This window comes from Scyliorhinus canicula, chromosome 19, assembly GCF_902713615.1.
Source record: "Scyliorhinus canicula chromosome 19, sScyCan1.1, whole genome shotgun sequence".
Taxonomy (NCBI): Eukaryota; Metazoa; Chordata; class Chondrichthyes; order Carcharhiniformes; family Scyliorhinidae; genus Scyliorhinus; species Scyliorhinus canicula.
In genome coordinates this window covers 105,597,990-105,614,488 of record NC_052164.1, presented here as the reverse complement: position 1 = coordinate 105,614,488, position 16,499 = coordinate 105,597,990, and the positions used below count along the sequence as shown (strand labels likewise).

At 45.7% G+C, this 16,499-nt stretch overlaps 1 protein-coding gene across 1 annotated transcript; it reads left to right on the top strand.

Moving 5' to 3' along the window:
• Positions 1-8,388: 8,388 nt before the first annotated feature.
• LOC119954393 (apolipoprotein A-IV-like) lies at positions 8,389-16,138 on the top strand. The gene is made up of 3 exons (XM_038779591.1): positions 8,389-8,484; positions 10,608-10,734; positions 15,082-16,138. The coding sequence occupies exons 1-3, from the start codon at positions 8,409-8,411 to the stop codon at positions 15,986-15,988; spliced, it is 1,110 nt and encodes a 369-aa protein (XP_038635519.1). The 5' UTR covers positions 8,389-8,408; the 3' UTR covers positions 15,989-16,138.
• Positions 16,139-16,499: the final 361 nt, after the last annotated feature.

Genomic DNA, 16,499 nt, shown 5'->3' with positions numbered 1-16,499 from the left:
ATCCACCCTATACCCGTAACCCAACAACCCCCCCCTTAACCTTACTTTAATTAGGACACTACGGGCAATTTAGCATGGCCAATCCACCCAACCCGCACATCTTTGGACTGTGGGAGGAAACCGGAGCACCCGGAGGAAACCCACGCACACAGGGGGAGGACGTGCAGACTCCACACAGACAGTGACCCAGCCGGGAATCGAACCTGGGACCCTGGAGCTGTGAAGCATTTATGCTAACCACCATGCTACCCTGCTGCCCCTAGTACGCGTATGTGGAGTACCCCGACAGTCGGCAGGACACGGTCTCCCTCCGGGACCTGGCACCCGCCGGCGTGCGGCCTTCACCCCTTCACCACAGACCCCCCCCTGTTTTTTTCCCCCCAGCGCCCCACTCAGGTCACCCCTTCCCCATCCATGGCGTCTCCACCGCCAGCCCGGGTGACGGAGACTATTCAAGGACCATCGCTCCCGGACTCCAGGACATCAGCGGAATCACCACCATCGGCTGAACCGACGTCACCTACTCCACTGCGGCGGTCTGCCAGAACATCACGGGCCACGAAAAGACTGATCGAATCGATCTAAATTTCAACAGCTCCATGGACTTTGTTGGGACTTTGTGTAATATTGCTAATTGTCTGGGCCAGTGGGAAGCCCAAAATGTAATAAAAGAAAGGAGAGAAAATTTTTGTCCTCCTGGCTGCTACTCATATCACCAGTCCCCCCCCCCCCCCCCCCCCCCCCCCGGCCTCTTTCTCTGCAAGGGGTGAATGTGGTGATATGATTTGCATAGCTGTCTGCCATTGGTGCTGGTCGGTCATGTGCCTCTCGACCGATTGGTTGAGACCAGTCATGTGACAGCTCTCCGATTGGTTGAGAGGCTGAGTTAACCACGCCTCCTTACCGAGGTATAAATAGTCGAAGCGCCCGGCGGTCGTCCATTTTATTGTAGACAACCGCAGGGCTAAGTTCTAGCTTATTGAAGCCTAACTTTTGTATAGCAACTCGTCTCTCGTGCAATTGATGGCTCATCAATGTGAATAGGGTGATTCTCACGGCTGGTGTGTCCAAAACCAGTCTGAGAATAAGGGACAGGAAATGTAAGACTGAGATGAGGAAATGAAATGAAAATCGCTTATTGTCACGAGTAGGCTTCAATGAAGTTACTGTGAAAAGCCCCTAGTCGCCACATTCCGGCGCCTGTTCGGGGAGGCTGTTACGGGAATCGAACCGTGCTGCTGGCATGCTTGGTCTGCTTTCAAAGCCAGTGATTTAGCCCTGTGCTAAACAGCCCCTTCAGCCAGAGGATGGTGAATCTTTGGAACTTTCTACACCAGAGGCTGTGGAAGCTCAGTAACTGAGAATTTTAAAGAAAAAAATAGATTTGTGGACACCAATCGCATTAAGGGATGAGGAGATCGTGCAGGAAATGGTGTTGGGATGGATGGTCAGTAGTGATCTAATTGAACTGGGGAGCAGACTGTGTGATCTGAATGATCTTCTCCAACACTCCTGTTAATAGAAAAATACAGCACAGAACAGGCCCTTCAGCCCACAATGTAATGCCGAACTTTTGTCCTAGGTTAATCATAGATCATAGAATTTTGGACACTAAGGGCAATTTCGGGTCTCATCGGAACTGGAATAAGGTGAGATACAACAGGCTTTAAACAAATATGGAGGTGGAGAAAGGGAGAGGGTGGCAAAAGGATGTGGTAATTGGAAAAGTAAATAAATAAAAAGAAGGCAGCACGGTGGCACAGGGGTTAGCACAGCTGCCTCACCACACCGAGGTCCCAGGTTCGATCCCGGCTCTGGGTCACTGTCCGTGTGGAGTTTGCACATTCTCCCCGTGTTTGCATGGGTTTCGCCCCCACAACCCAAAGATATGCAGGGTAGGTGGACTGGCCATGCTAAATTGTCCCTTAATTGGAAAAAATGACTTGGGTATTCTAAATTTATATTTAAAAAAATAAACAAAAGGTGGGTTTTGTGAAGCTCTAAATGGGACACATCAGACTGCGTTTTCCAAATGATATTTCAGCTTCACTATTGTATCAAAGATCAGTTCCATGTGTCCATCAGTTTGATACAGTGCTGATGTTACAGTTCTGCGTGTCCCATTTACAGTCCCCTCCTAAAGTTATGTTTTGCTACTTTGAATCCTTGTCCTAATCTCAATTTAGATGAAAGTAGTTTTCTGGAATTCATACTCTGTATTACAATCTCTATAAGATCAATGTGTCATGGTGATGTCTGTCTGTTCTTATCATGAAGTCAGACCCCTGACATTAGGGAGTGGCTATCCAAACCTGACCAGAGCGGTCTCCAAAACGTCAATCACCATCTGGGAATTGTGATCTCTCAGCAGTCAATAAAAGGTGATTAATACACCCTGTCACTGGACTTTGTCATTTCAGTGTGCATGTGAACTTTAACCTTGTTGGTTAAGTAGATATCCACATGGAGTCCATTTAACCGAATAGTGTGTCAGCTGCTTTGACCTGAGCTTCGTGTCACTGGTGGGACCATGTGGCCACTGCCTCAGCTGTGATTGGTCAGCTAGTTCTATTGGCTGTGATTGGTCAGCTAGTTCTATTGGCTGTGATTGGTCAGCTAGTTCTATTGGCTGTGTTAGTGGGAATGAATCCAAAAGAATCACTTGACTCTCGGGTCTGCTCGAAACATCAAACAGTTTATTGTATTACACCGACGGGGAGAAGGAGAAGGCTACTGAGAAATCCAGATACCTCTCCACTCAACAAAGACAATTATCATCATTTATACAATTACAAATAGCCCACCTCAGCTGGACACAATCCAATCATAATGATTATCCATTGATATTTAGGACCAATGAGGTTGGTTACTAGGCAGCTGGTAACAGGGTGGTCATCTCATGGGGTGGCACAGTGGTTAGCACAGCTGCCTCACAGCTCCAGGAACCCAGGTTCAATTCCGGCCTCGGGTCACTGTCTGTGTGAAGTCTGCACGTTCTCCCCGTGTGTGCGTGGGTTTCCTCCGGGTGCTCCGGTTTCCACCCACTGTCCAAAGATATGCAGGTTAGGTGGATTGGCCATGCTAAATTGCCCCTTGGTGTCTGAAAGGTTAGGTCAGGTTATGGGGATAGGGTGGAGGTGTGGGCTTAAGTACGGTGCTCTTTCCAAGAGCCGGTGCAGACTCAATGGGCCGAATGGTCTCCTTCTGCACTGTAAATTCTATGATTCTACAACTAGGGGGTTACTCACGGTCTCATGATGGTCTTCCAGAATGCCTTATCGGCTTTCCTTATGTTAACATGGATCTCTTATCTTCATCTCATTAGAGGCTTAAACTATAACCAGCATTCCACAGAGTATCTGCTCAGGGGCTGCTATTATGGAGATTTCTGCTGAATGTGCCTTGTCTGTGTGTGTGTCTGTATGAGATGGTCCTGACAAGGAATGTGGCCAAGTTAGTTAGCTAAGTCCCATGCTGCCTCACAAACATTTCGTTGCTAGCTATATACAGAATATTGTGGTTTTAAAAGTACTTTTTTGCAGTTGCATCTGCACTGGCAAACCCACTTCAACAAGCTGAAAATGGACAACAACACTGTATCCGAAATGAGCAACACTGTATCCACCAACACTGTATCCAACAACACTGTATCTGAAATGGACAACACTGTATCCAATAACACTGTATCCAACAACACTGTATCTGAAATGGACAACACTGTATCCAATAACACTGTATCCAACAACACTGTATCTGAAATGGACAACACTGTATCCAACAACACTGTATCTGAAATGGACAACACTGTATCCACCAACACTGTATCCAAAATGGGCAACACTGTATCCACCAACACTGTATCCAACAACACTGTATCCGAAATGGACAACACTGTATCCAACAACACTGTATCCAACAACACTGTATCTGAAATGGACAACACTGTATCCGAAATGGACAACACTGTATCCAACAACACTGTATCCAACAACACTGTATCCAACAATACTGTATCCGAAATGGACAACACTGTATCCAACAACACTGTATCCGAAATGGACAACACTGTATCCAACAACACTGTATCCAACAACACTGTATCCGAAATGGACAACACTGTATCCAACAACACTGTATCCAAAATGGGCAACACTGTATCCAACAACACTGTATCCGAAATGGACAACACTGTATCCACCAACACTGTATCCAACAACACTGTATCTGAAATGGACAACACTGTATCCAATAACACTGTATCCAACAACACTGTATCTGAAATGGACAACACTGTATCCAACAACACTGTATCTGAAATGGACAACACTGTATCCACCAACACTGTATCCAAAATGGGCAACACTGTATCCACCAACACTGTATCCAACAACACTGTATCCGAAATGGACAACACTGTATCCAACAACACTGTATCCAACAACACTGTATCCAAAATGGGCAACACTGTATCCGAAATGGACAACACTGTATCCAACAACACTGCATCCAACAACACTGTATCTGAAATGGACAACACTGTATCCGAAATGGACAACACTGTATCCAACAACACTGTATCCAACAACACTGTATCCAACAATACTGTATCCGAAATGGACAACACTGTATCCAACAACACTGTATCCGAAATGGACAACACTGTATCCAACAACACTGTATCCAACAACACTGTATCCGAAATGGACAACACTGTATCCAACAACACTGTATCCAACAACACTTATGAGGATTATGAGGAGAGGTTGAGTAGACTGGGACTGTACTCGTTGGAATTTAGAAGGATGAGGGGGGATCTTATAGAAACATTTAAAATTATGAAGGGAATAGATAGGATAGATGCGGGCAGGTTGTTTCCACTGGCGGGTGACAGCAGAACTAGGGGGCATAGCCTCAAAATAAGGGGAAGTAGATTTAGGACTGAGTTTAGGAGGAACTTCTTCACCCAAAGGGTTGTGAATCTATGGAATTCCTTGCCCAGTGAAGCAGTTGAGGCTCCTTCATTACATGTTTTTAAGGTAAAGATAGATAGTTTTTTGAAGAATAAAGGGATTAAGGGTTATGGTGTTCGGGCCGGAAAGTGGAGCTGAGTCCACAAAAGATCAGCCATGATCTAATTGAATGGCGGAGCAGGCTCGAGGGGCCAGATGGCCTACTCCTGCTCCTAGTTCTTATGTTCTAACACTGTATCCAAAATGGGCAACACTGTATCCAACAACACTGTATCCGAAATGGACAACGCTGTATCCAACAACACTGTATCCGAAATGGACAACACTGTATCCAACAACACTTTATCCAACAACACTGTATCTGAAATGGACAACACTGTATCTAACAACACTGTATCCAACAACACTGTATCCAAAATGGACAACACTGTATCCAAAATGGACAACACTGTATCCAACAACACTCTATCCGAAATGGACAACACTGTATCCAACAACACTGTATCCGAAATGGACAACACTGTATCCAACAACACTGTATCCGAAATGGACAACACTTAATCCAACAACACTGTATCCAACAACACTGTATCCAACAACACTGTATCCAACAACACTGTATCCGAAATGGACAACACTGTATCCAACAACACTGTATCCGAAATGGACAACACTGTATCCAACAACACTGTATCCGAAATGGACAACACTGTATCCAACAACACTGTATCTGAAAAATAGGTTGAATGTTCCTTCTGGCATTCACAGGGGGACAGAGGGAGCTAGAGGAACACAGAACGACACAGAGACAATAAGGCAGAGACAGAGAGACTGTCCAGTCCATGAGGTTATTGCACATCCTCTGGGATAGCTGGATATGTGGTATGATGTTCCCAGCTCCTTGCAACTTGACCAACTGCTGCAGGCAGAATTCCTGATTTAATACAAGCAAACAGACCACATGTATTGAGGAAGCAGAGGGGCTGCAGAAAGACTTGGACAGGCTAGGAGAGTGGGCAATGAAGTGGCAGATGGAATACAATGTGGAAAAGTGTGAGGTTATGCACATTGGAAGGAGAAATGGAGGCATAGACTATTTTCTAAATGGGGAAATGCTTATGAAATCAGAAGCACAAAGGGACTTGGGAGTCCTTAGTCACGATTCTCTTAAGGCTAACGTGCAGGTTCAGTTGGCAGTTAAGAAGGCAAATGCAATGTTAGCATTCATGTCGAGAGGGCTAGAATACAAGACCAGGGATGTACTTCTGAGGCTATACAAAGCTCTGGTCATACCCCATTTGGAGTATTGTGAGCAGTTTTGGGCCCCGTATCTAAGGAAGGATGTGTTGGCCTTGGAAAGGGTCCAGAGGAGGTTCACAAGAATGATCCCTGGAATGAAGAGCTTGTCGTATAAGGAACGGTTGAGGACTCTGGGTCTGTACTCGTTGGAGTTTAGAAGGATGAGGGGGGATCTTATTGAAACTTACAGGATACTGCGAGGCCTGGATAGAGTGAACGTGGAGAGGATGTTTCCACTTGTAGGAAAAATTTGAAGCGAGGACACCATCTCAGACTAAAGGGACAATCCTTTAAACAGAGATGAGGAGGAATTTCTTCAGCCAGAGGGTGGTGAATCTGTGGAACTCTTTGCCACAGAAGGCTGTGGAGGCCAAATCACTGAGTGACTTTAAGACAGAGATAGATAGATTCATGATTAATAAGGGGATCAGGGGTTATGGGGAGAAGGCAGGAGGATGGGGATGAGAAAATATCAGCCATGATTGAATGGCGGAGCAGACTCGATGGGCCGAGTGGCCTAATTCTGCTCCTCTGTCTTATGGTCTTATGTTCACCTCAGCATGCACCTGCTCCAGTCTCCATCAGCATCCAGCACAGTGAAAACTCTAAACTGATTGCACTTGGGAAAGAAAAACCTGCATTTCTATAGCACCCTTTGTCTCCTCAGGACACAGAAAAGTGTTTTTTAGCTAATAATGAAGGACTTGCTGAATATTGCAGAAAACATGCAGGAAAAATCCTTTCTCGGTACCTGACAGTGTCTGAGGGCAAACTGAACAAATGGAGATGGTACAACATGTGTTGTTTGATTGGACAGAGAGGGGGCACCTTACATCGTGAGGGGCTGGAATTATAGATTCTTAAAACACAGATTGAGGCCTTTTTGCCCATTGCGCCTGTGTGAGTTCTTTGAAAAGTACATTGAATTAATCGTACACCCCTCAACTTCTCCACAGCTCTTACCCCACAAACCTGCAAATTTCCTCTGCAAATATTTCTCCAATTTCTTTTCAAACGCTCCTGTTGAATCTGCTTCCACCATCCTTTCAGACGATGTGTTCCAGATCACAACAACCCGCAACAAAACATTCTCGTCATAGAATTTACAGTGCAGAAGGAGGCCATTCGGCCCATCGAGTCTGCACCGGCCCTTACAAAGAGCACCCTACTCAAGCCCACATATCTACCCTATCCCAGTAACCCCCACTTAACCTTTTTGGACACGAAGGGCAATTTCTCATGGCAATCCACCTAACCTGCACATCTTTGGACTGTGGGAGGAAACCGGAGCACCCGGAGGAAACCCACGCAGACACGGGGAGAACGTGCAGACTCCGCACAGACAGACCCAAGCCAGGAATCAAACCTGGGACCCCGCAGCTGTGAAGCAACAGTGCTAACCACTGTGCTACAGTTATTTTGCCAATTATTTAAAATCTCTTTCACTCTGGTTACCAATCATCTTGCTGTTTGAAACAGTTTCTCCTCAGTTACTCTATCAAATCCTTTACAATAAGTCCTCAGAATGTTAAAGACATTACAGAGATGATCAAACTACGGCCTTTATTCTGTGACATGAGTCTGAGTTGGAATTTGTACTCTGAGTGGCGTTGGAAGCAAGTGGAGGAAATACATCACCGCTCACAGTGACAGAGTTGTTGGAAGCTCCACGTTTTCCTGGGATCAGGGAAAGTCCATGAACACGGCAGTGAGAACAGCTCCTTATCAACTGATAAGGTTCCCTTATAGAGAGAGAAGGTCTGTGGCATTGGAACACTGAACCTCAGGAGGGGTAGAGGAGAAGCAGGTGAGAGAAACACTGGCCTGTAATTCTCAATGTTACAGCCCAGGGCTTATACGCTGACCTGGGAAGTGGTTAGTAGGTATCTCTAAGCAAGTTAATACTACGCTAAACAGTTAAACAGGCAGCTGATATTGAGAATACCGGCTAATAGTCACAGTCAGATCTCTAATTGTGTGGCATTCAGAAGGAGTTAGTAACACTCAGAATAATTTTTAAATTAATGAACAGGTATTTTCAATTAGTTCCTCAGGAATATGTAACTGATGCTTTTAATGATTTAACCCTCCAAATAACTCTGAATTTGTCTCTCCACAGAAAAACAGAAATTGTGCTTAATGTGCTCCTTGTTGAAGAAATCCACCATGTTTCCCAGAGCAATCCTTGTGCTTCTAGCTGCTAACCTATTGTCAGGTACCTGTGCTTCTTATATTCTCAGGTGCGCGTGTTGCCGGTGTGTGTGATATTGTCGGGGGGGGGGTGTGATATTGTCGGGTGTGGGGTGTGATATTGTTGGGTGTGGGGTGTGATATTGTCGGGGGTGTGTGATATTGTCGGGGGGTGTGATATTTTCGGGGGGGTGATATTGTCGGGGGGGTGTGATATTGTCGGGGGGGTGTGATATTGTCGGGGGGGGTGTGATATTGTTGGGTGTGGGGTGTGATATTGTCGGGGGGGTGTGATATTGTTGGGGGGGTGGGATATTGTCGGGGGGTGTGATATTGTCGGGGGTGTGTGATATTGTTGGGTGTGGGGTGTGATATTGTTGGGGGGTGTGATATTGTTGGGGGGGTGTGATATTGTCGGGGGGGTGTGATATTGTCGGGGGTGTGTGATATTGTCGGGGGGGTGTGATATTGTCGGGGGGGGTGTGATATTGTCGGGGGGGTGTGACATTGTCGGGAGGGTGTGATATTGTCGGGGGGGTGTGATATTGTCGGGGGGGTGTGATATTGTCGGGAGGGTGTGATATTGTTGGGTGTGTGTGTGTGATATTGTCGGGGGGGTGTGATATTGTCGGGGGGGGTGTGATATTGTCGGGGGGGTGTGATATTGTTGGTGTGTATATGCGATACTTAAAAAAAAAATCTTTTTATTGGCATTTTCAAAATTATGTACATTGCTGTTTGTTTTCATTTATTGTACAGTGTAAAAAGGCTTTTGTCTTAAGTGTCTTTATTTACAAATTGTTGCTGCCTAGTTTGGCGTGTCCCTCTTTCCCATGTGTAACTCTGGTACCCCAAAGATTGCCACTCTTGGGCATGGCTTCACCCTCACCCCCACAACCTTGGACATTGCCTCGGAGAAGGCTGCCCAGAACCCAGCCAGCTTGGGGCAAGCCCACAACATGTGGGTGTGGTTGGCCGGGCCCCTCTGGCACCGCTCTCCGCCTCCGGGAAGAACCTGCTCATTCAGGAGCTTGTCAGGTGCGCTCTGTGTACTACTTTAAACTGCATTAGGCTGAGCCTTGCACAGGAGGAGGTGGGGTTGGCCCTGCTCAGTGCTTCGCTCCAGAGTCCCCAACATATTTCTGTCCCCAGTTCATCCCCCCCCATGTCAGTCTGATCTCGTCTAATGGTGTTCGGGCTCTGTCCAGTAGTTGTCCATATATTTTCCCACAGAGACCCCCTTCCTTATCGCCCGTGGTCATCAGGTCCTCTATTAATGTGGTCTCCGGGGCCCTAGGGTATCTGTCTCTTTGCGGAGGAAGTGTTTTATTTGTAAGTGTCCCATTTCATCGGCATGTTCTGTCGGTAGTTCCTATTCCTCCGTCAGTTCATTCAGCATCGCTAGTCTGTGTCCTGTGTAGAAGTCCCTGACTGTCAGTGTTCCTCCATCCCTGTGTCCATTTTTTAAATGTTGCGTCTAGCATGGCTGGCAGGAATCTGTGGTTTCTGAGATGGGGGCCATGGGGGACATCTTGGTCAGTCCAAAATGCTGTCTTAGTTGGTCCCACAGTCTCGATGTATATTTTGTCAAGGGGATGGGAGTGCTGCCATGGCCAGGGCCCAGAGGGTCATCCCCCTACAGGAGGCCTCCTCCATCTGCACTCACTCCGAGTTGGGGTCGTGCACCCATCCCCTCACTCTCTCCGCTGTTGCTGCCCAGTGGTAACATTGCAGTTTGGCAACGCCAGGCCTCCCTTCATTTTCCTCCTTTGCAGTGTTCATATGGGGTCTCTTGGATTCTTTCCCCCCGCTCCCCACCCCCCACAAATATCATAATTAATCTATCTAGGTTATGGAAGAAGGCCTTGGGGATGAAGCGACTAGGGGATTTTCACAGTAACTTCATTGCAGTGTTAATGTAAGCCTACTTGTGACAATAAAGATTATTATTATTATTTGACCAGCGCAGACGTGATGGCCTGAAGGGCCTTTTCTGTGCTGTAGGATTCTATGATTCTAGAAGTAGCAAATTTATTCTTTTATTCACGAACAAGACATGGTTGAATCGCTGATGGATCATCACAAGATTCCTGTTTATGGATGAACAGTGGATTCATTGAATGTTCTGATTATCTGTTTCTTTCCCAGGTTGCCAGGCTGAGGTCAATGAAGGTCAGGTTCAAGATGCCTTCTGGGATTACATCAGTCAATTGACAAATGATGCCAAGGATGGCATTGATCAAATCCAAGGCTCGGAAATCAGCCAACAACTCCAGTGAGTAGAGGGTGAGGGGGGAGGGGGGGGGGGGGGTACTATCAGTACAGATCAAGGATATAACTTGAAAGGACAGCCCAATATAAACACTTTGACTGGTACATAACAACAGAATGAGAGATTAAAGAGATTCCTGCCTCTGTTTTATAACCAATCAGGAATGAGATTGAAACAGAGAATGTTACCCACACGGTAATGCGTCAGGTTCACAGCAACACTCCAGCAATAAAACCCTGTCAGGATGTGTAACTTTGACATTTCAAAGCATTTTGTGTTATACTCATCAAGACTTTCACAAGAACATCAAATGTACACAGACCAACAATTTATACTTCAGGAGAAGAGAGCGCTGAGTGGTTGGCAAGTGCGGACTCTGAGTTGGCAGAGGTGTTGCCATGGAGGATTCAAACCAAGTAGCTCAACTCTGATTGGTCAAGGTATTACCCTTGGGAATGAACTGGGATCACAGAATTGTTACAGTGCAGAAGGAGGCCATTCAGCCATCAAGTCTGTACTGGCTTTGATTGAGCATTATGACTTTGTGCCGTGCTCCTGTTTTCCCCCGTATCACTGCACACTGTTTCAATTCAAATAATCATGTAATGCCTCTTCACTAATCTCTTGAATGCCTCAGTTGAAGCTCCTCCAACTCAATTCCAGGCAGTGTATTCCAGACCCAAACTACTCGCTGTGTGAAAACATTTTCACATACAGAACGACTGTTGCCTATTTTGCTCAGTTGAAACAGGCAGGGTGTGTACAATGTTCCTTCTCTCTGCAAAGTACAAGGCCCTGTGTATGAATAGATGTGGCCTCCAGCATATCCCACACTGTGAGCCTGACTGACAATCCTAAATTGGTTGTCAGCGTAATTATTAGGACAATTGCAGAATCACATCTAATATTGGAGACCTTCCAAACCCACTACCATCTAAAGGTTACGGGCAGCAGATACCTGGGAACCCCACCACCTGGAGGTTCCCCTCCAACTCACTCACCATCCTGACTGGGAAATATATCGGCCGTTCCTTCACTGTCTCTGGGGCAACATCCTGGAATTCCTCCAACAGCACAGTGGGTGTACCTACACCTCAGAGACTGCAGCGGTTCAAGAAGGCAGCTCACCACCACCTTCTGAAGGGAAATTAGGGATGGGCAATAAATGCTGGTCCTGCCAACAATGTCCACATGATCCTGGAATAGTGAATATTTCAGCAGACGAGAGCAAGATTCATTGGCGTTCAGGAGAATGAGAGGCGACCTTACTGAGACATTCTCAGGGGGTTTGACAGGGTCGATGCTGAGAGGTTGTTTCCCCTTGTGGGAGAGTCTAGGACCAGAGGGCAGAATCTCAGAGTGAGGGGAGAGGGGGGGGAGCACCCATTTCAGACAGAGATGAGGAGGAATTTCTTCTCTCAGAGGGGAGTGAATCTGTGGAATTCTTTACCGCAGAGAGCTGTAGAGGCCGGGTCGTTCAGTATGTTCAAGGCTGAGAGAGACAGATTTCTAATCAATAAGGGAATCGACGGTTATGGGAACAAGGGAGGGAGATACAGAGAGAGAGAGATGCAGAGAGAGAGATGCAGAGAGAGAGAGAGAGAGATGCAGAGAGAGAAATGCAGAGAGAGAGAGAGATGCAGAGAGAGAGAGAGAAATGCAGAGAGAGAGAGAGAGAGATGCAGAGAGAGAGATAAATGCAGAGAGAGAGAGAGAGATGCAGAGAGAGAGAGAGAGAGAGAGAGATGCAGAGAGAGAGAGAGAGATGCAGAGAGAGAGAGAGAGAGAAATGCAGAGAGAGAGATGCAGAGAGAGAGAGAGAGAGAGAGATGCAGAGAGAGAAATGCAGAAAGAGAGAGATGCAGAGAGAGATGCAGAAAGAGAGGAGAGAGATGCAGAGAGAGAGAGAAATGCAGAGAGAGAGAGAGATGCAGAGAGAGAGATAAATGCAGAGAGAGAGAGAGAGAATGCAGAGAGAGAGAGGAGAGAGATGCAGAGAGAGAGAGAGAGATGCAGAGAGAGAGAGAAATGCAGAGAGAGAGAGATGCAGAGAGAGAGAGATAAATGCAGAGAGAGAGAGAGGAGAGAGATGCAGAGAGAGAGAGAGGAGAGAGATGCAGAGAGAGAGAGAGGAGAGAGATGCAGAGAGAGAGAGAAATGCAGAGAGAGAGAGATGCAGAGAGAGAGAGAGAGAGATGGAGAGAGAGAGAAATGCAGAGAGAGAGAGATGCAGAGAGAGAGATGCAGAGAGAGATGGAGAGAGAGAGAAATGCAGAGAGAGAGATGCAAAGAGAGAGAGATGCAGCGTGGCAGATTTCTCAATTAGTATGTCAAAGAAACGGAGTTGATTTGACTGCTCAATGTCAAAGGTGAATTTGAGCACTGGATGGAGCTCATTAAAACAAATAAGGAAATGATTACACACTGCTATAGATTTAAATCCACATATTGTAAATACCGAAGGGCCAGGGGGTTAGCCCCATTCAATCGAAGAAGCATTTTTCACTGAACTCAACAATGATGTTTGTAAGAGTTGGGCTGAGAAGATCGCACAGAACACAAACGGTTTGGACATATTGGATTCTGTGCCGGCGGGATGCTCCAGTTTGCCGGCAGTCCGGGGGTTTCCCGATGGTGTGGGGCTGCCCCATTGACCAGCTGGTGAAACGGAGAATCCCACTGGCATGCTGAAGCAGAAATCTGGCGGGTCGGAGAATCCAACCCATGGTGTTGTTAAAACTCAACTCAACTGTGTGAGTTGACAAGTTCATAACTGATTCACACAATGTGGTGGAATGAGATAAATATCTTTGCCTTCCTGAGGAGGAACATTAGTCATAGGTTAGCAATGTGGAATGAGCAAATGGACAGAGCTTTGCTATCAATATGCAAGTTCTGTATGGTCTTCACAATGTGGAGGAATCCTTCACCCTGTTTGTAAGTGGAAACCTTCTCAGAATTGGATGTAACAATTCACTCCACCATTTGGCCAATTCTAGTTGTTCAGAACCAGATAGGACGGAAGGAGGTATAACATTTCTGTGTCTTGGACAACCCATACGTGTGTGGACGCAGTGAGCCATGAGGATTAACCATGTCATATATATCACTCGGCAGCCCATGACTCTTACACAAGTGTTTTTTTTAGCTTGCTTTCGGGCAAGGCTGTCCAATCATTGCTGAGCAGCAGATCCAATGGATACAAATTTGGACTTGCTGTTAAGAATGATTTGCATTTTGTTGATATAATCATCCTCGTTAAGGATGAATATTCCATTCCTAATCCAAGGAGGAAAGCCATTTTTTGGTTCACTCCCCAGAGAAATGCTTTGATCAGACCTGCCTGGTTTGAATTTGAACAAAGCTTGGCAGTTAACTGTCAGTCATCAGTTAACTGGTGCATTATCAATGGCAACACCGTAACCAATCACAGTCCACTTGCCAACCAAACAGCACTCTCTTCTCTTGAACTATAAATTGTTGTCCCTTTACGTTTGATATTCTTGCAAATGTCCTGATGAGTGCACAATGAAAAGCTTCGATAGGTCTCTCTTTTCAGTGATAATCAAGTTCTGTTTTGCCAAATGACAATATGTGTTGCTCTGGTCCAGGTCTGGTCTGTACCTGATGTACACACAAGACCAAGTGTATATTTAATTAAGTATATATTATAAACACTGCTCCAGACATGATTAAATATAACTATAGCAATGGGAAGGTATGAGGCAGCTCTATAGGTTAGTTTCAATGCAGGAGGACGTTGAATGAGGCACAATAGAGGAAAGGCATAGGTATTGGTGACTGGACAAGGCAACCCAAGGGTGTTATAAAATGCTACTGATTCACAATTAAAGACCAACTCCATGTCCAATAGTCTCACTGTGCTCTAATCAATGGTTTGTGCCACTTTAACATCATCTCTACTTTTATATCCTCATTACTCAGTCCTTAGATCCCAGATACACTTTCAGAATCATCAGTCATTTTAAAGATTGATGCACTTCCCAGTCCCTCTGTTTCTTGGAGACTTTTACCACCCAGTCTAAACCTCCTCACAGAACCACAGAGAAAATGAGGCAATTGGTCAATCTTAGCTGTTGCCCCCCGCCCCCCACTGTTTCTCCTCAGTTGGAATGGGGAGGGAAGGAGTGAAGGATATTGGGGCTCCATTCTCCAAAACACAAGCTATAATTTACTGTCGGCTTCTCATTTCTTTCTCAAACTGCATCCTCTTGTCTCATGTCTGTGCAACATTTGTCTGAGAATTATACTGGGACAACATTACACCTGTAAATAAACAGGACTATATTTTATAATGTGGGTAAAAAAAATTACTGTTTTCTTTTTCAGCCATTCTTTAAAGGATAACCTGGAGACTGTAAATGGCTACGCTGAGAATCTTCGCCAGAAACTGGCGCCCCTCACAGACGAGCTTCAGTTGAAGATTAAAGTCGACACTGAGAATCTTCAACAGAGGATCAGGGAGGAGCTGCAGATCCTGAGGACAAAACTTTCTCCTTTTGCTGATGGGGTACAGCAGAGGCTCAGCAGGAACCTCAGAGAATTTCATCAGAAGCTGACACCTTACACTGAGGAACTTGGCCAGCAGCTGAGGAATAATGCTGAGGAACTCCGCCAGACTGTGATTCCTTACACCAAAGTGCTTCAGGACAAACTGAAAGAGAATGCAGAGAATCTAAGGGATGTTCTTGCTCCGTACACTGAAGTACTTCAGCAGGAGATCAATGAAAATGTGGACAATCTCAGGCAGAAGGTGATTATAAATGCTGAGGAATTTCGCAGTAAATTTGATGAGAACGTTGAGGAGCTCCGCAATAGCCTGGCTCCATTTGCCAATGATGTCCAGGTCAAGATGAATCAACAGATTGGTGAGATGACCCAGAGGGTTGTGCCTTATGCTGAGGAGCTACAAGCAAAGGTCAATGAGAATTTGGAAGTTCTGAAGCAAGGTTTGGTCCCTTATGTCACAGAACTGAAAGCAAAATTCAACAAGAATATTGGAAGCATGAGCCAAAATCTGGCCCCATACATTGATGATCTGAACAGCAACATTAACCAGAGAGTTGCAGAGTTCCAGCAGAATATGGCTCCCTACTCTGAACAGCTCAATCAAATGATCAGCCAGAATGTGGAGGAAATGCAAGAGAGACTTGGCCAATATACAGATGTTCACCAAGATCTTCACATACAACTTACTGATTTGTGGGACAAGTTCCGACAGAACTTGGAGGACTGATTGAGAAACGGAAACAATCATATTTGTATCTGGAGTGAGGAGATGATTGGAACGTAGCGAGCTGTTTGATTAGAAATGTCAATGTGTTTAAATCACTGATTCAGTGTTGACTGTAAAACACGGACAATAAATCTTTAAATGACTTCGCAATTTTCCATTTTTTTTCTTTTCTTTGTGAAATATTTTACATTTTTCATTATAACAAAGTAAAACCCGGGCGGCACGGTGACACAGTGGTTAGCATTGCTGCCTCACGGCGCCGAGGTCCCAGGTTCGATCCCGGCTCTGGGTCACTGTCAGTGTGGAGTTTGCACATTCTCCCCGTGTCTGCATGGGTCTCACCCCCACAACCCAAAGATGTGCAGGGTAGGTGGATTGGCCATACTAAATTGCCCCTTAATTGGAATTTTATTTTAATGAAAAAAAAAGTAAAACCTCACCCTATAACAGATACAGCTCCAAATCTAACCATCCTCCCGATCCCACATCACCAAAGAGAAAACAAAACGTA